The following is a 20,227-nucleotide window of genomic DNA, read 5'->3' as shown; positions in this document are numbered from 1 at the left end:
AGGCAGCCTCTTGAGATGATCGTAGGGCGATGGAGAAATGAATGTTCCTTCAAGTACTGGGGTCCCCAGCCTTGTAAGGCTTTATGTATATTGTGCTGTGTGCAATAAACTGCGTGAGGCTTTATAGGTTAAAGCCAGCAACTTGAATTGGGCCTGCAACTGTATTGAAAGCTGATGCGCATGTGAACCCTTCATACCATACAATGAGTAAGTGGGTAGGAGGCAGGGAAGTGAGGGCCCACTAGCACAGTGGTAGAGCACCTGCTTGGCACATGGAAGGTTCAGGGTTGGTCACTGGCATCTCCACTTAAGGAGGTCTCTGTTAGTAGGGCCGGGTAGGACCACTTCCTGTGGCCTTGGAGAGCCTCTGCCTTTAGGAGTAGGCAATATCTGCCTTGGAGAAGGTCCATAGTTCAGTTGGCAGGGCACCTTCTGTGCATGACCAGGGTCCCAGGTTCAGCTCTTTAGCAGATCCATCTGAAGCATCTTCTGTTATGTGGAGCATCATATGTTAGTTGCTTTGGACATCTTGTGAAACAGCCCTGATGTTTTTTGCCCAAGCTTTTCGTGTGTTGTAAGTTATGAACCTTTTAATCTTTGAATTCCTGTTTCTATAATCCTGTTTTGTGCTTTTAATGATACTGTTTTATTGCTTTTATGTTATTTTATGTATGCTGCTTAAGGGTAAAGGGATCCCTGACCATTAGGTCCAGTCGTGGCCAACTCTGGGGTTGCGGCGCTCATCTCGCTTTATTGGCCATGGGAGCCGGTGTACAGCTTCCGGGTCATGTGGCCAGCATGACTTAGCTGCTTCTGGCGAACCAGAGCAGCGCATGGAAACGCCGTTTATCTTCCCGCTGGAGCGGTACCTATTGCACTTTGATGTGCTTTCAAACTGCTGGGTTGGCAGGAGAAGGGACCAAACAACGGGAGCTCACCCCGTCACAGGGATTCAAACTGCCGACCTTCTGATCGGCAAGTCCTAGGCTCTGTGGTTTAACCCGCTGCTTAGCAGTTTGTAAATATTAAGCAGTTCCAAAATTCTTTCAAATAAACAAACCCAGTCAAACTAGTTTAAGTCAGAGTAGAGTGTTAGCCATGCTCTGGTAACCACTACTTTAGATGTTTGGGTGGGCGTGTGCAGGAGAAAGTGATCTTTGAGGTAACCTGGTCCCAAGTGATGGAGGATTTAAAAATGAAAATCTACCTTTAAATTGGGTTTGGAAACAGACTGGGAACCAGTGTCATAGACAAAGCACTGGTGTGATGTGGCTAAAATGCCCAGTCATGGTTAAATATCTTGCTGTTTCTGCACCATTTTTTCAAGAAGCTCAATGCAGGTTATCTGAAGCAGGTGACCACTAGCAAAAGGGCTTTCTTGGTGGCAGCATCCTGGCGATGGCATAGCCTCCCTAGATAGGTCTGCTTGGCACCTTTGTCGTCTTTCTGCAATAGGCAAAGACTTTTTTCTTCACCCACACTTTGGGACATTTTATGTGTTAAAACAAAAGATCCGGGCTGACATTGCTTGAGCTGTGCATTATTTTATAACCCGAGCTATTAAGTGCTTTTATTTTTCCTTAGAAGCAGCTGAGCAGTTCAACTATCCTTTGACTCAGCTCTCATTTATTTCAGTGGGGCACATGGAGGAAAACTTTCTGGAAGATCCTGCCACATGTCTATTGGGCTGTGTGTACACGCGTATGCGGCGTGGCGTGGGGCTGTGCAGTTTTGATTTTCCACCTCAGTATGCTGGACTGTTTTTGGCTGGCTCTGGGCTAAGAAGGTTGTTAGCTTGCTTTTAAGAATAGCTTCCCCAAAACAGATTTGGTTGGAAAGCGATACCATGTAAGGGAGCAGAGAGACTGAACTTCATGTCACAGCATCACAATGGAGAACGTGGGGAGGCGGGGGTGGGGAGGGGAAGGAAGGCAGAGGGGGAATTACTACGGAGATGTTTGCAAAACATTATTAAAACTGGTGGCAAAGCAGCATTGTATGAGCCCTGCTGAATCAGGTCCAATGGCTTAACTAATCTAGCACCCTGCCAGTGAGGTGTCTCCTGGAACCCTGCAAGAACAACATTTATTTATTTATTTATTTATTTATTTATTTATTTATTTATTTATTCCATAAAATTTATATACTACTTGATTTTAAAAGATCTCAGAGTGGTTGCACCACATGATTAGTAGTCTTATCCCCATTTAAAGAACACGCACACACGGCCTTATTCCATGGACCCAAAATAGTACAACAGTAGTAAATATCAACAGTTATTAAGCTGTAAAATCGGCCTTGCTAGCCAATAGAGGAGCTTTAGCATGTAGATACCAATTTCTGATTTTTGCTGCCTCTGAGAGGATTTTGCTACAGACAATGTAATAGTATCAAACTTATCCTCAAGGAGAACCTTGACATTCCAGGTTGTTCTTTTAGTATTGGATTGATTAGATGCTGTCTCAACTACAATGCAATACAATGTGTTCCATACATTTAATATCCTGGGAACATGGGCACAGCCTAGCTTGGTATGGACACCAGCCAATCCCCTCAGCATTTCAGAAGGGAAAACATTTAATCTGGCTTTAGAAAACAGATGGTAGTAATTAGATACAGTCAAATTCTTAAGGTAGGGAGATAACAGAAAACCCTGTAGGTATTGGATTCCTGACACAGATGGGCCACAGGTCACATGTGAGCAAGATCGCAAATCACTAAAGGCAATATCCCATAACCTCGTGCTTCACAGCTTTGAGGGCAGTGTCATACCCAGGTGGGTAAGAAAAGATGATGGAAGACCTATTGAAGAAGCCTTATGTGCCATTGGTTTTTGACCAGGAGCTGATGTACTTCTCATTTATACTCTGGTTTCTCCTCAGATCGTATAAATCTTTCACCATTTAAAACTATCTAAGTTGTTGACTATTTGTACGTTTGTGGTAGTGAATTTTGTGTGCTGTGGAAAGAAGTTCTTGCTCTTATATGTCCCAAGTCTAGTTGGTTGGGTCTTACCACTCACCAGCACCTTGTTTTGAATCTGTCACTGTTGTATAAGCCAGTCATCCTAAAGTAACATTTAGATGCTTTCAGTGATGTGGGGTGGAAGGTTTTTTAACATGGAAATTTTTCCATTGCTTAATATTTCCATGGAAAAAAAATCCGTTTCCTAAGTTCATTAGTGACAGTGAATTGATGCCATTTGCAAACACAACATCGTTGTTGTTGTTATTGTTGTTTAGTCGTTTAGTCGTGTCCGCCTCTTCGTGACCCCCTGGCCCAGAGCACGCCAGGCACTCCTGTCTTCCACTGCCTCCCGCAGTTTGGTCAGACTCATGCTGGCAGCTTCGAGAACACTATCCAACCATCTCGTCCTCTGTCGTCCCCTTCTCCTTGTGCCCTCCATCTTTCCCAACATCAGGGTCTTTTCCAGGGAGTATTTTTGTTTACTAAATAAAGAATTTTTTTAAACTGTATTTACTAAATACATGTAAAATTAGCATACCAAATTAAATCACCTACTAGGGCATCAAAAAATTTTCCCCATGCAAACTGAAATTTCCCCCAATTCAAGTTCCTCTGTGCAAATAGCTTAGTTCAATTCTCACAGTAGCAGGCCAGATGCTTGTGGGAATCCTGCAAGAAAGACATTGGGGAGTAGTGGGGGCAGTGAAGAAAGACATTGGGGAGTAGTGGGGGCAGTGGGCAACAGCTTTCTCTCCAGCTTTGTTGCCCAATTTGTGTAGGGAAATTTTCCAGTTAATAATTTTCTGGAAAACCCACATTACTGATTGATTTACAGAATGGAAAAGATGACCCCACAGGTAGAATTAACCTTCCCTGCTATAAATAAAATGTTTCCATCAGAGGCTGGGAATCTGCTGAAAACAGCATTCCCTCCGCAGACAATCTATTGGGGGTGTGCGCCAGTGGTGGGAGCGGCCAGATGTAAAGTAGGTGGGGCCAGAGGTAAAAACAGACACACCCTATTGCTGTCACTTCTTCTGCCACCCCTTTACCTCCCCTCCCACCTTGTCACACTCATGAAATCATGAATTAGAACTCTGGCTTGCCCATCCCTAGTTTAGATGGACCTGCCTATGGTGTACAAACATGAGTCTGACCAAACTGCGGGAGGCAGTGGAAGACAGGAGTGCCTGGCGTGCTCTGGTCCATGGGGTCACGAAGAGTCGGACACGACTAAACGACTAAACAACAGCCTATGGTGTGACCTGAGAATATTGTAGTTGAGGCTGCTACACAGGATGGCATATTCTTCAGGCTATTGGGTCTTCTTCAGAGGAAATAGTGCAGCAACAAATGCTGTGCTGGATAGGGGGCACCAGACCTTTAGATTTAGGCAGGCCAGGTGTCAGTACTTGGATTTTTACATATCATATGCCTCTTCTTGCAGAATATGTGAACAGCACAGCAGTTAGCTGTGCCCCCCTGAGCAATTCCCATGGAAGTATTTGATGCTGCTCATTTATTTATTTGTAGCATCTGTACCTAACGGTTCAGCCACCGACTCTCACACAACGGTTTACAGGCAGTTGATTAAAACAAGACAGTCCCTGGCTTATAACCTAAAAGACAAAACACAAGAAGAAAGGGGGATGGAGAGAGAAGAAAGGGGAGAAAAACCAACCTCAGGCACCAGTTCTTAAAAGTTAAAAGAACAGTTCTTAAAATGACCAGCTGGATTGGAAACAGTTCAAGGACAGGAGGAGTCTAGCGATGGAGCTGGTTTTCCTGCAATGGAACAGCCCTTCTTCCTAACCTCTCCCACTCTTGCAGCTGGAATGGATGCTGGCAATTGAGGCAGAAGGCCCAGTAAAGCTGACCTGCTGTGTTCCTCTGAACACCTCCCTATCTAACATGGCTTCCTGCTGCCTCTTGTATATAATATCCTTTTTTTAAAAAAAAAAAAAAGTAGGGCCCCAGATGACTCATGCGTACTCTAGAAGTCGCATTGTATTCTGTATGCAATGATTAGTAAGGTCCACCAGGAGCACACTCATGATGATGAGGATGAGGATGAGGATGATAATTGTCAGGGAACTGCCATCAGCTCAGAGGCGGAAGGGCAGTTGGGTTACAGGGAGCCTCCAAAGATCATGAGAAGCAGCTCGTCCTCCGGGGAGGAGCGAAGCCACGCCTCCAAGTGGGGAAGGGATGCAGGGCTCGGAAGATGCAAGGGAGAGCCGCAACATCGAACCTGAGCAAAGTGGGGGGAAGCAGGTCCCCTTTGCCCATGCCCTCTCTGCACAGAAAGCTTGCGCGCAGAGAGGGGAGGCGTAGGATGGGGAAAATTTAAGGACCGCCCACTCTCAGATTCTGCTAGCGACTGAGCAGACATGGAATTGAGTCGATCTGCATTGTGAACGTTTTGGACAGATAATAAAGCCTTGAAAAGACCAACGGGGAGTCTTGCCTGTTTGCTCTCAAGCAACCACGCCGGCACTCTTTCTTTCTTTCTTTCTTTCTTTCTTTCTTTCTTTCTTTCTTTCTTTCTTTCTTTCTTTATTTAACACACACACCCCCCCCCCCAAATCTGGCTGGTCTGGGCAGCTTCCAACAAAACATTAAAATGTAATAATTCATCAGATATTAAAAGCTTCCCTAAACAGGGCTGCCTTCAGATGTCTTCTAAAAGTCAAATAGTTGTTTATTTCCTCGACACATGATGGGAGGGTGTTCCACAGGGTGGGCATGACTACTGAGAAGGCCCTCTTCTTGCAGTGAGGGAACCGCCAGAAGGCCCTCGGAGGTGGACCTCAGTGTCTGGGCAGAATGATGGGGGTGGATACGCTCCTTTAGGTATACAGGACCGAGGCCATTTAGGGCTTTAAAGGTCAGCACCAACACTTTGAATTATGCTCGGAAACATACTGGGAGCCAATGAAGGTCTTTCAGGACTGGTGTTAATGTGATCTTGGCAGCCACTCCCAGTCACCAGTCTAGCTGCCACATTCTGGATTAGTTGTAGTTTCTGGGTGACCTTCAAAGGTAGCCCCACGTAGAGCGCATTGCAGTAGTCCAAGCGGGAGAAAACTAGAGCACTACTCGGGCGAGACAGTCTGCGGACAGATTGTTCTGTCTGTGTGTGAAGCACTGGTCTCTTTTCACACATTTTAGCTTACTTGCATATTTAACGAGGAAAGAAAAAATATGAAAAAATATAGGAGGAAGAAGGAAAATAGTAATAATAATAATAATAATAATAATACCAGCAGTAGAATAATAGCAGACCTCCATCAATTTACACTGCAGATACTGTGGCTTTCAGTACACAAATCTTAAACATATAAGTTAATATGAGCCCTGCACATATCTATATAGATATTTGCACAAAACTGCTGCCTGTGTGAAATACGTTCAAATGTAGTCAAATCACGTGCAAAGTCCTTGTGACCAGGGTGCACTGAGAGCAGTGCTTCTTTGCACAAAAGCCCAATTAAGCTAAAGAATTAAGTGGCAGTGGCCACTGGTTTTAGATGGATTTAAAGGGAGAAATGTTCAAATGAAGGCAAAATAGATCCCGCTACTGTAATGAGCCATGATAGCTCAGTGGAACTCTGAAGACTAAAATGCCCCTGAATATCAGTGGCAGTAGCAGTGGGGGGCAGGAACAGATGGCAGAATACCTGGAGAGGGCGGCACTGCTGCAGGGTTCTGTCCTGGGCCCATCATCGTTCAACATCTGTATAAACAACTTGGATAAAGGAATTTAGAGGATGCTCACCAAATTTGCAGATGACACCAAGCAGCGAGGGCTGCCTAATGCTGCAGAAGGTAGAATTAGTATTCTAGAAGACCTTAACAAATTGGAGAACTGGGCCCAAAGTAACAAAATGAATTTCAATAGGGAGAAATTCTTAGACAGGAAGAACCAGCTACACAAATATAAGAGGGGGGCACCTGGCTTGCTAGTAGTACACGTGAAAAGGATCTAGGAATCTTCATAGACCACAAGCTTAACTTGAGTCAGTAATGTGATGCAGCAGCAAAAAATGCAAATGCTATTCTAGAGTGCATCAACATGAAGTATAGTGCCTCTATCAAGGAAAGTAGTAGTATCACTCTATTCTACCTTGGTCAGACACCAGCTGGTGTACTGTGTCCAGTTCTGGGCACCACAATTTAAGAAGGATATTGACAAGCTGGAACATGTGCAGAGGAGGGCAACCAATATGATCAAGGGTCTGGAAACCAAGACTTGTGAGGAGTGCTTGAAGGAACTGGGTATGTTTGGCCTGGAAAAGAGAAGACGGGGAGGAGATATGAAAGCCACCTTCAAATATCTCAAGGGCTGTCACAGGGAAGATGGAGCAAGCTTGTTTTCTCTTGCTCTGGAGGGTAGGACCTGAACTAGTGGATGGCCATTTGTCATGGATGCTTTAATTGAGGTTCCTTCATTGCAAGGGCTGGACTAGATGACCCTCAGAGTCCCTTCCAACTCTGCAATTCTGTGATAATGCTGGCCAAGGATCCCTCTAGGAAAACCTGCCCTGGTTGTTGGCCAGGAACATGGTGAAGTGGGCAAATGGCCTAGTGGCTGTTTCTGCCATCAAAGAGGCAATTCTGGGAAGCAAAAAACCCAAATAAACAACCCCTATTAGACCCATTTTGTGACTGGAGCAGATCTGTGGTGTGTTTTGATGGAAGGTTATTTTGTCCCAGGAACAAAGCATGTACATATGTGCCAACTACTTGGTCGAGATCACTGACCCCACCCTTCGGAGAGCTTTTACTATGGCACGGTTTCAAACATTGCCAACTGCCTACCTGACCGGTAGATACACAAAAACCCCAGTAGAACATCGTCTATGTCCTTGCCTTATGAGAATTAAAGAGGACCTTACACATTATTTCCTCTATTGCCCCATTTATTCGGGCTTTAGAGATGCATTGCTGCAAATTATACCCAACTGTATAACCAGTCCTGAAGATAGAGTAAAATTTTTGTTAGTTGATGCAAACCCACGCATTACCCATGTGGTAGCGGTCTTTGTGATGAAGGCCATGAAAGCCAGGGAAAGATTTATGAACGACAATGTAAAGACCCCTCCATCGTCTGTTTGACTCGCTGCTCGTTTTCCCTCCTTTTCTATTTTGTGGGAAGAAGGTTTTGTCGGCATAGTATGTAATGAATTTTAACAATTTTTAACTACTGTTGATTTTTGTGCACAGGCATGGTCCTCACAATAAACGAATTTGTTGTTGTTGTTGTTGTTGTTGATTTTGATCAAAAGCCAGAGCTCCAGAAGTTTAAAAAAGCAAGAGTTGGTTCCTGAGTCACACAGACAAACCAACATCCAAGGGTTTGTTGGTTTGTTTTTTCATTTGTGTGTTACTGGGTAACTGTCTTGAAGAATTACCGTGGCTGCCTGTGTCCTGTCCTGGCAGGGCAACAGAGACTAGGACCTTGGCACCCTCCGAGAGCCTAGGAATCGGAGAGGGGAGGGAGAAATTAGGAGGCAGGCATGCTGCAGGGTTGAGTTTGCCATCCTCGGATATTAATCACTCACAGGCTGTAGCCAACACTGCAAGCTCCCGGTGACGAGGGCTGTGGTTTTATAGCTCATGACTCATCGGCTCGACTGAGAGCGACCGTGTTATTCCAGTAGATTGCAAAATCATAACAGGAATGCCGTGGCTGGTTTACGGCTCAACTATGCAAATCGCCAGGAAGCCATTTGAGTCGGAGAGCGTAAGGCACGCCGAGCTGGGATGGCCGAGCTGTGAAAAGGCACCGGGGGCACCAGGAGGAGGTGATGGGGGGCTCTCTGGGACAGCAGGGCTGGAGGCTGAGCACTTCTGCAGGGAGACAGGGGGTTCTCCGGGGGAAGGCAGGGACGCCCGGTGCTCTGGACAGACTTGGCCTAGACCTTGCTGCGAGGGAGCTTTTGGCAGGAGATTTCCACAAAGGCTCGAGGAAAGTCCTCTTTGCCTCGAGAGCCAAATGGGGACGTGCTTCTCCCCTCCGCCTTGGCTGGTTCAGGGTGCCAGGCTTTTAAAAAGGGGTCCTTGCCTGTTGTTGGGGAGGGGAGGGGTGTCTTTTGAGGGTCTCGTGTGTGGAAACTTCTCCCAAAAAGACAAAGTCTTCTCTTTCCCCTCCCCAGTTGTTCAGCTGCTTCCCGCCAAAACCTCGCAGCCGTGGAAGTTGGTTGGAGCAGGGTGATGAAGAGAGAGGCTGTTGGGGTTTGGGAACTGTGTTCCTCGTACGCTTGGGCCGTGTGGGAAGGAGGGTGCCAGGAACAGGTCCCGAGGAGGGAGAGGGAGAGAGAAGCGTCCGTTCAGAGATTCAGTCTGGCATGGCCAAGGCAGAAAATGTTGCAACCGCCTGTGCTCTGTTTATATGAGCCAGCGTGCTATTCTGAAGATAAGCTATCTGCTGGGTGGTGTTTCCCTGGTGATATGTGTGTGTGCTTGCAATTGCGTAGATGTGGGAACTAAGTGGAGTGTGCAACTCGCTTGGCTTTCCCCCCCTACTTTTGTGGGGTGGGGAGAATGCTGGCAGCCTGGGCCGCTCAGGATGCAACTGGAAATTAGGACAAAGGTGAGCAGCTGTTTATAATTAATATGCGGAGGCAGGGAACGGTGCCATCAGCCTCAAGGCCCCAGGGGCTGATCACTAACAGCTGACGAGGCCTGGTGCCTTTGAGCAGTGGCCTGGAAGGAGCACATTTATTTTCATAACACCACAGTATTATTTTGGAGTGCGCGGAGGGCAGGGCGGGGCTTGGAACTGCACCTGTTGAAGCTGATGGGTTTTATTTTTGTTTTGAAGGGCGCTAAGGCTACTTATGTGCAGGCACAAATAGGTCTAAACTTAGGTGGGTGTTGCTGTCCCCAGTCCCAAGAGAACCCCAGGAACTGTAGTTTTTCTCAGAGCGTCCGACCTGCCGACTCTCTGTCAGTAATTTGGAGAACTGTTGTCAGCAGGGTGCCTCACTTGCAGTGGCAGGCAGAACAAGATTGTTTGGGGGGAAATTTTACACATTGGGTCTCAAGAAAATGTACAAGAAAATTAAAAATGCAAACTCAAAAACACTAGAAATGCAGCACAAGTAAGATGCAGGCAATGATTGATTCATGTTTGCAGCAGAAATGTGCCAGAAGTTGCTTTAGGACAGGGATAGGGAAGCTGTGACCATCCCAGATGTGGTTGGACTCCAAATCCCATGAGTCTCAGCCAGCTAGCTCAGTGGTGAGACATGATGGGAGTTGTAGTATATCAACTTCTGGAGGGCACCAGATCACACCCATAACACCCGATATCACAATGTATATAGAACAGGCAGAACAATTATAACAGCTGAAAAACAAAACTATAAACTAGGCACGTAGAATGCATACAGTGGCACTTGGGTTTAAATAACAAAGCCCAAGTTAGGGCTATCAACAGTATTGGATTAGCAAGTATAGCTCCAGATTTGCCAGGGGTGATGAGGGTTTTCTTGAAAGTGATGGTTCCGCTGTATTATTATAAATATTCTGTTGGGAGCCACCCAGGGTGGCTGGGGAAACCCAGCCAGATGGGTGGGGTATGTATAAACAAACATCATCATCATTATTATTATTATTATTATTATTATTATTATTATTATTATTATTATTATCATCATCATCTGGAGGTGCCTGTCCTTGTTGGTCTCAAATTAGGCATAATATCCTCCATTATAGCTGTATTTCAGAGTGAGTGGTACCAGGCGTCCAGGGTAAGATTTAAATTTTCCATTGAAATTGCATGGTTGAAATTACTGTTCGTGCTGCCAATATAAAATATTCCGTAAAAAACAATAGTTTCTTTAATAATAGTTATCATTTCTGGCAAAATTAAGTTCCAAAAATCTTGCACCAGCTTGCATTCCCACAATAAATGATAATGTGTACCAAGTTTATTGCAACCCCTCCAACTATTAGGTGACATAGAGGAAAACATTTTTAACATTTGCAGAGAAGTGTGATGCCATCTGTGTAGTAATTTTAAGGAGTTTCCCCTAAGAAAAATGGAAACAGATTTTAAGGTTGAGTTTCTTTTTAACTCAGTCAGATGGGCAGGGTACAAATAATAAAATCATTATTAGTGTGTAGAACATATCTGCACAGGAATACACTTTTAGCTGCGCTCCAATAACAGGCCATTTCTTAAACAACCATTTGTATAGAGGCTCCATGCTTTTGGGATATTCAGACAACCGGGGCGTTGAACCCTAATAATAATAGTAGTAGTAGTAGTAGTAGTAGTAGTAGTAGTAGTAGTAGTAATTAATAATTAATTTATACTCCGCCCATCTGGTTGGGTTCCCCAGCCACTCCGGGCGGCATCCAACAAAATATTAAAAATACATTGAAACACCAGTCATTAAAAACTTCCCTAAACAGGGCTGCCTTTAGATGTCTTCTAAAAGTCAAATAGTTGTTTATTTCCTTGACATCTGATGGGAGGGCGTTTCACAGTGTGGGCACCACTACTGAGAAGGCCCCCTGCCTGGTTCCCTGTAACTTGGCTTCTTGCAGTGAGGGAACCGCCAGAAGACCCTTGGAGATGGATCTCAGTGTCCGGGCTGAATGATGGGGGTGGAGACGCTCCTTCAGGTATATTGGGCCGAAGCCATTTAAGGCTTTAAAGGTCAGCACCAACACTTTGAATTGTGCTCGGAAATGTACGGGGAGGCAATGTAGGTCTTTCAAGACCGGTGTTATATGGTCTCTGCTGCCGCTCCCTGTCACCAGTCTAGCTGCCACATTCTGGATTAGTTGTAGCTTCTGGTTCACTTTCAAAGGTAGCCCCACGTAGAGCGCATTGCAGTAGTCTAAGCAGGAGATAACTAGAGCATGCACCATTCTGAAGACAGTCTGTGGGCAGGTAGGGTCTCAGCCTGTGTACCAGATGGAGCTGGTAGACAGCTGCCCTGGACACAGAATTGATCTGCGTCTCCATGGACAGTGGAACTTGTGCATTCACCTTTGAATACATACATACCCATATTTAACTGCCCTGAGACCTCTGGATATAGAGCAGTATATAAATTCAACAATAATTATAGTAACAGGCACACCCACCCCACCCTCAAACTCAGGTCTCTGCTTGAGTATGCCTTACAGGAGAGTAATGAGCACAGATGTGAATAGCAGGCACAATTGAGGGCGACCATTCCTCCTCCATTCTCTTGCTCTCACGAAGGGCATCTGCCTAGTGACTTTGGAGAAACAGAGTGTTGGACTAGTCATGGGTAGCCTTCTTGATGTTGATGGACTCCACTTCCCATCATCCCCAGTCAGTGTGGCCAGCGGTCAGGGATGATTGTAGTCTGGAGGGCACCATGCTGGCTAACCCTGAACTAGAAGGGTCTTTTATATTTATATAACCCTTTTATTTTGCAAGGAAGTTTTGCAACCTTCACAGCGTTACAGTGGAACTGTCACTGTCATTCCCATTTTAGAAATGGAAAATGGAGGTTAAGAAAGAGTGTCCTTCTTGTGGCACTTCTGGGATTCAACCACCTCCCAGGTCCAAGTCCAGTTAACATTTTACCTCACTGCACTGGGACATTGTGTGCCCTGATAACCTGCTAAGATCCGTTTGCAGCACAATCACATGGATCAACAATAACAGAAAACCCCATGTGTCACCTTTTGTGGTTGTGTGGATTGCCGTTTCTTGCCTGTAACTGAGCACTGAATTGACATCTTTGTTTTGAACACAACCTTAAAGACAAACTCTGGCACCTAGAGTTCCATTACAGAGGCTTTCCTGGAGGCTGAGTCCAGAGCTGTTTTAAAACCGGACCATCATTCTGGCTTATAGCCAGGGAATTGTGATGGCTCCCTCTGGACCACATTTGCTGCTGCAGCCAGCTAGCTGTATTTGGAGTACAGCCTCCCAGTTGCAGTATCTTTGGGGCATGGGAAGATGTTTTGACTGAACATTTGTCTTTGTGTTGCTTGCTGCAGGAAGAGGCAGTCCCACAAACTTTAATAGAACGGCAGTGATGTCACCTGACTAAGCAGCTTCCAGGATTGCCCTAAGAATTGCGCTACTTCGTTTGTTTGTTTGTTTATGAAAATAAGCCAAAGATAAAGAGCAGAAGGAAATGGTGTTACTGGTGGTTGAAAGCAGCATAAGGTTGAACATTTTCACTGAACTTGTTCCAAGACATTACCCCAAAATGCCCATTTCTCCATAAAGCTGTTAGGCTGGTTTATATGTATTCTTTCCTAGTAAGCTAGTTTCTATGGACCAATTTTTCTCAATTCACTGAGATATAGTATGACAAATTGCCCCCACCCCCATTTTTAGCTGCAACAATCTTAGCAGCTAGTTCTTGATCATTTTCCAGAATAACATATTTTAGATAACCAAGCAGAAATATTTTAGGTTCCATGGGTATGTAATATCCTAATATATCAGAGATATTAGCCTGAATAGATTTCCAAAATGTTTCTCTTTGAGAACAATCCTAGAAGATTTGCATGTAAACTGTTTTATTTAATCCATATCTCCAACATTTCTCTGATCCTAATTTATATATTAAATTCAATTCAAGGTGCTAAATATCACTGATAGAGGGTTTTAAAATAGTTCTCCTTTAGGTCTGCTAGAATTATATTGGAATGGAAGTTGTTCCAAATCCATTTCCATTGTTTCTGGTTATTCCTTGTTCCAAATCTCACACCCATTTTCTCATATATGTATTTTGGTTCTGGTCCAAGTTTAACCAAAGGTCATTGAATTCTGCAAGCAGAACTACATTTTCTGCAACAAGCTGTGAGAGATTTGGACAGTACCTCTGCCGGTGTATTCGATTATGTATAATGTTCTAATGCCCTTCCAGGTTGGAAATCTCAGAGCAAATTAATATAATGTTTGCAGGACAGAGGGCTGGTGGCGATGAAGCTCCCTGGTGTGATTACTACATAAAGGGGTGTTTGGTGTGCATATGTGGGTGGGGAGTGGCTTAAGAAAAATGTAAAACTGGTACAGAGTTCTGTCATCTGTGTAATGTGGGGATAGGCCCTACTGGCTGGACCTGGTGGGAGCTCTAGTCCAAAACATCTGGAGGGCACCTGGCAAAGGCTGAAGGACTTAATCAAGCCAACTGTGGCAGAGTGTTCTTGATAACTGTTCGGTTGCCAGCAGGTGGGGAGCCCTTTTCTGAATTTTCCAGTTCTTTATCTGAGATGATAGCTGGCTCCAAGGTTCTCCCGCTGCTGATCCACCTCCTTCAGTCGTTCAAAGGGAGAGGAGTTAAAGAGTTCAGGAAAACATTAAGCAGAAGTCTGCACTGCTTCCTTATCTAGGCAGAGGATGCTGGTGATGCTAGTGAGACATAGGTCACAGGGGTTGTTAAGGCCTGAAGTGTTCTTTTTGGGGGGTGAGGTGAGGGGGGTCCTCTTAGGCAGATGAGCTGATGGTCCTTGCATTCTTGTTCCACCAGCTCTGCAATCCCAGTAGACTATTCTCTGGGATTTCAGGGCACCATCTGGGTTGTGGTAATTGCCTAACTGGACACCCAGTCAGCTGACCGAAAGGGCCAATCCCTGTCCATCAGGCCTTATAAATCCCTGGCCTCCCTGCTTGCTCTTCCAGTCTGGACGCTGCCTAAGAATTTGACCCTTGCCTGTATTTGACTGTGGACCTGGTTGTTCTTCTGATGCTTGACTGCTGTCTTGGAACCTGTCCCTCAGCCTGTTTCCAGCATTGAAATCCCTGCTCAGCCATGAAGCTCACTGCATGGCTTTGGGTCAGTCTCTGCCTCTCAGCCTAACCTACTTTTACAGGCTCACTGTGAGGATAAAATGGAGGAAATGTGGCAGAGAAATATAAGAAATAAAATGGAGGAAGAACCTCCGATCAGCATTACCTGTACATCATCTGCTTTAACAGAAGCATCATGTTCCCGATATTGTGCATGTCGTGGTCGTACCCTTTCACCCTCTTCTCAGAACCTGACCTTCTGAAGCCTGAAGGTGGCGCATCAGGGGCTGCCATGACCAAGCCTACAGATGCAGCCCTCTCCTGACATACTTGTAGACAGTGTAAGGACCAGCAGAGCGTAGTGGTTAAAGTTTTGGATTAGGCCTGGAGAGATCACAGTTGAAGGCTTGTATTCAGCTAACATTTCCTCAGAGTAGACCCATTGAAATTACTGGGCCTAAGTTAATCGTGGTTGTTCATTTTAATGAGTCTGCTCTTGAGTGGAAGTTAGTTGAATACAACCCAAAGTCCCCACTTAGCCATGAAGGTTGCTGAATGATCTTGGGCCAGGCGTTTCCTGTCAGCCTAACCTGCCTGATATGGTTGTTGTAGGAGGTGGGAGAACCACGTATGCTGTCTTGAGCTTCCTGGAGGACATAAGTGCAGTAAATAAACTGAACTCAAAGGGGATTGTGCTCCTTTGCAACCCAGATGCATACCTTTATAAAGTTGCCAGTTTTGATCTCATTTCTGTGAGCTCCAAGCTACTTTTTTGTTTTTGCTCTGAACTGTTTTTCCCCCATTCATCTTATTTGGGTTGCCTGGACGTGAACAGGAGGTTTCTCCAAAGAACTTGTCCTTTAGTGCAGTGGTCACCAGACCTTTTCCCACATGGAGCACTTGAAATTACTGAAGGTCTTTGGGGACAATAATGTTTCTGCCTGTTGCAGCAATTGCAAAGAGCCTGTTTGATTTTTAATTGTATTTTTTTACTTTTTATTGTATTTGATTGTATTACATTTTGCATTCCATATAACTGAAATGGTAGTACAATAAAATACAGTTGTGTGTGCTGTGGACAACCTGAATAAAGCTCATGGACTACAGTTTGGGTGTTTTCTTTGATGTCTGTAATGAGAAAGTTCCTATTTGGGAGTGAAACTGACAATGTTATAGATGGAAGTTGCTTGGGTTTCCTTCCTCTCCCTCCATCTAAGCCCATGAGATCAATTTACCTTATTACTTTCGAAACGTTGTGGATGCAACAATATATGTTGCGTTGTCATACTTCTGCAGCCACAAAAGATCTTTCATAGTAACGGCACTGGCAACGCCACAGTCTGCTGCTGCGGTAGATGCCCTTTGCAGTCAAAGGGTTTGAGGAGGTGCTTGATCTTCTAGCATTCTTAAAAGATGTGACTCTTTGAAGCCCAAAGAGTCCCCTTAGTCACCAAAGAAGCATTTTGCAAAAGCAGCGATTGAGGCGGCAGGAATGCGTGTGTGATCGTGCATGTGTGTTTCTACTAGAGTTGTGCTTCCTTTTCTTTCTTTCCCTTTTTCAATAAAGGGATTTTTTGTGTAGAGTAAAGTAAACTGGTATGACAGCCACATCCTCCAGCTTTCTTGTCACCTTCCAGTGATTCACTTCCAGCTGCTCCTCCTACGCATCTCTGATTCAGCTTTTGATTTCTCTCTTTTGACAACTTTAAAGGTAAAGCAGCTGCTAAAGTCTCTTCTTGAGCTGGGGGGAAGCAGGATGTTCTTTGTAGAACCTTCCCATTCTGTTTAATACAGCCTGCTGTGGCCTTCCCCGCAGGGTCAGCCAGGAGGTTGCTGAAATCCTAGTTAAGGTTCCTGGACCTTCTGATCATGCTGTGGGTTCTGTAGAGGGCGGCCTTTGCTAACTGGCATCCTGAAGGTGCCGTTGGACTCCCAACAGATGCCATGCTCCAGGAGTTGCCCTCAGAGGCTAGAGTTTCAGTCCCAGGGGTAAGGCATAGCATTTACCCAAGAAAGTAGGGTTCAAGCTGCAGCATAGTCTCAACAAGCCAAATCCAAGCGCAGGGAACCAGTCTAAATCCAAAACATCCAGAGGCTAGGTCAGGCTACAGTCTAAGGCAACCTTGGGTTCCCAGATGTTTTTGAACTTCAATTCCCATCATCCCTGGCCACTGGCATCCAACTGGCATCCAACAGCATCTGAGGACTCATAGTTGAAAAGGGCTAGTCTAAGGTCAATAGCACAGACTGCTCAGGCAAGGGGGAAAACAGCAATGCAGGAGAATCTGGAACCCGACACCAGAGACCTGTATTGTTTCCAACAGCTGCTTAGCTCAAGAGGGAGACCTCCTATAGTGTGGCCTCTTAGACCTGCATCTGCTGGTAGTAAATAAGTACCAGGGATTGTGTACTCACAAGTAGATCCTTTTAATTAGAAGCCACGTGACAACTCTGTGTCCATGGATGCAGGCTATGTCATCTCTTTTCAACCTGGACCTGGACCTTTTGGTGCCAGGGTTCTCAAGCACAGAGGATTGGTTCCATGGCCTCCTAACAACTCCAGGGCTTCTTCAACAGGCCTACCAGTGGGCCCCTCAAGAATATACTAAATGTTGGTTCCAGGAGACCATGCCTTCTCCCCAAGGTCCACGACCTAGAATCATAGAGTTGGAAGAGACCACAAGGGCCATCGAGTCCAACCCCCTGCCAAGCAGGAAACACCACCAGAGCACTCCTGACATATGGTTGTCAAGCCTCTGCTTAAAGACCTCCAAAGAAGGAGACTCCACCACACTCCTTGGCAGCAAATTCCACTGTCGAACAGCTCTTACTGTCTTACCTGTGGAGTGTCTGGTGTGTCCTCAAAGAACTTAGCATTTGGCACCTGGTCAGGGCTAGGCACAACAGCAGACCCAACCAGCACAGGCAATGGAACCTAGATATGGGTGTGTTTTGCCAGCTGTGCTTTTCTCTTCTGGTGGTCAAAGTAGATTTGTGCAGGGTGCGTGCAAGTTCCAGCTTTTGCAGACACTCCCCTCTTGGGTGGCCACTCCCATTAAATCCATCAGCACCTAGAAAGTGCATCAAGGATGAGAAGATTAGACTCATGTTGCTTTTGGCAGCAGGAGGGATCTGCTCCTTCCTTTCTCAGCACCTTGTGCACTCTACTCCTTTCTCCCTTACCTTCTTATTTGTGACGCCTTTCATCTTGGGGGAAGGGCTGTGGCTCACAGTTGGGTATCTCTTCTGCATGCAGAAGGTCCCAGGTTCAATCTTTGGCATCTCCAGGTAGGGCTTAGGGAAACCCCATCTGAAATCTTGGTCTACACTGGCAGCACTTCTTCCAGCACTGAGATAGGTGGACCAATAGTCTTGACTCAGTATAAAGCGGCTTCCCAAGTTTCTGTGTCCCAGTTTATATCTAGCGTTGCCTTCTTGACCATCAGTTTGGTTGGTTCATTTCTTTCTTAAAAACAAGTTTCTGTCCCTTGTGTCAGCAGGGGAAAGTATGGGGAAATCTCCACACCCTCCTCCCTCTCCATTCTTGCCTTCCTCTTAACATTGCTGCAGCACATCTAAATGGCAAATCTTGAAAAAGAATAGACCATGTAGATGAAACACTTCCAGGAGTAACTTGCATGTTGTATAAATTGTTGTTGCGGAATGCTTATGGGAAGAGTATTGTGGAATGCGACATGGCCATATCTGTTCTCCCCATTGTGAGTGAAAGAATCCAGCTCCTTTCGTAGAAAGTTGGCTCTTACATGGAAAGCTGGCATACCCGAAATGCAGTGCCAGATATTCCTCCCCAGCCCTTGCATTAAATACTTTCCACTGCTGCTTCCTGGCCACGCAGATGGTTTAACAATAGTGTGTGTGTGTGTGTGTGTGTGTGTGTGTGTGCAAGCATATTGTTTGGAATGGCTTGGCACTTCACTTATGTATCCCATTGGCACATTAGACCTGGATTTCTTCCTTGTTTAGGACATAGGTTTATGGGAACAATTGCCACAAAGAAGTGCGTGGGGGGGGGTGATGCTTTAATTGTGTTTCCTACATCGCAGGGGGTTGTGCTAGATGACCCTTTGGGTCCCTTCCAATTCTACAATTCAGTGAGTCTAAGAAGAGACTTTAAGGTGGAGGGGACAGCCGATGGAAATACTCAGGGCGGCAACCTGCGTTGGGGAGGGCACAGGGGGCACGAGGGGGAGGAGAAGCAGGAAAGCCCCATTGCGCAAATGAAAATCCTTGCACTGATGGGACGTGTTTGCTGGAGGCTGCCCAATGTTTATGTCATCTTTATAGATGGAAAGGCTCTCTGTATGGAAATGTTTTTAATTGTTTTCACACTTTTCCTGGGTTATTGTTGTAGCTGTTTTATTTGTTTTATAATTGTTTATTTTACTGTTGTAACCCACCGTGGGACGCTATGGTTTGGAGTGGGCAAGAAATCTAAATAAATAAAAGATTCTACTCTGGCTTTATTGTTTTATTTATAAGCCACCCTGAAAATACATTTTTTTTATTGGCGGAAGGCATATAAATAACTTAAAAACATAAAATAAAACGATTCCCTTATAACTGCATTCAGTCACAAAAAAATCTGTAACAATGTGAAGGATGGGTGTGTGTGTTCTTTTTCTCCTTTCCTTTCAGCTCTCTTGCCTTGGTGTGTGTCTGGCATCCCTTGAGTGTCGCCCAGGTGCTCATTGGTTTTGGCTTCCCTTTTCTCCTTTCTCAGCAGCAGCAGCAGCAGCAGCAGCAACAGCAGCAGCAACAACAGCAGCAGATGCCCCGTAGCAGCCAAGACGAGAAAGATGAAAAAGAAAAGGAGAAAGAGACAGAGAAGGAGGAAGAGAAGCCAGAAGCAGAAAACGAGAAAGAGGAACTGACAAAGTAAGTCTGACCACTTCTCTTCCCTTCCAGCAACCCAGGAGCCAGCATGACAGCACCTGCTTCCCAGCTCCCTCTTCCCGCCTCCAAGGTGCAAGGCAGAAGTGCTCCTTCTCCAGACATTGGCTGGCAGAATCAAGGCTCAAGGCCTAGTCCCAGATGGCACACAATATAGAGAAAATAGAAAATGAAAGCATTAGGGGAAAGGTGAAGCACAGTTTTCCTAAACAAAATACTAATCTTCTTTCACATATTCCCTGACCTACATAGGAAGCTTTCTTGTAATCTGTAAGAGAATTGGTTTGGCTGGAGTGTACCAATATTGTGTACCCTGATTGGCAGCAGTTCTCCAGGTCCCGGTATTGGCTACTCTGAGACTACTTTGTTCCATTTTCCTGATGTTTCCTCACCTGATAATTCCCACCTTTTATGTGATCTTTCACACATCATAAAAGCCACTTCTGGAAATCTAGCAGAATCTGATGGAGGTTTAGTGCTCATTTCTGTTTTAATTGCTTAACCCTGGTAGCCCAGAAAATTGCTGGAGTTTCACGCTGTGATTTTCCTGTGGTTTTCGTGGGTCATGCCGATGTTGAAATTTGGAGCGGTATTCTGGCATCCGGTTCT

At 45.3% G+C, this 20,227-nt stretch overlaps 1 protein-coding gene across 50 annotated transcripts in view; it reads left to right on the top strand.

Annotated features, from left to right (window-relative positions):
* NCOR2 (nuclear receptor corepressor 2) overlaps positions 1-20,227 on the top strand; it is a 354,299-nt gene that overhangs the window by 197,339 nt on the left and 136,733 nt on the right. For 28 of the 50 annotated variants that reach the window (XM_083716742.1, XM_083716700.1, XM_083716741.1 and 25 more), the window contains exon 15: positions 19,449-19,603. In XM_083716742.1, coding sequence (XP_083572868.1) covers positions 19,449-19,603 — 155 coding nt within the window. Of the gene's footprint in view, positions 1-8,631; positions 8,775-19,448; positions 19,604-20,227 lie in introns of those variants that run through there. The other 22 variants (XM_083716710.1, XM_083716739.1, XM_083716724.1 and 19 more) reach the window with 5 other exon arrangements.

Source organism: Podarcis gaigeae (genome assembly GCF_964106915.1).
Source record: "Podarcis gaigeae genome assembly, chromosome: 16".
NCBI lineage: Eukaryota > Metazoa > Chordata > Lepidosauria > Squamata > Lacertidae > Podarcis > Podarcis gaigeae.
This window is presented reverse-complemented; position numbering and strand designations above follow the sequence as displayed.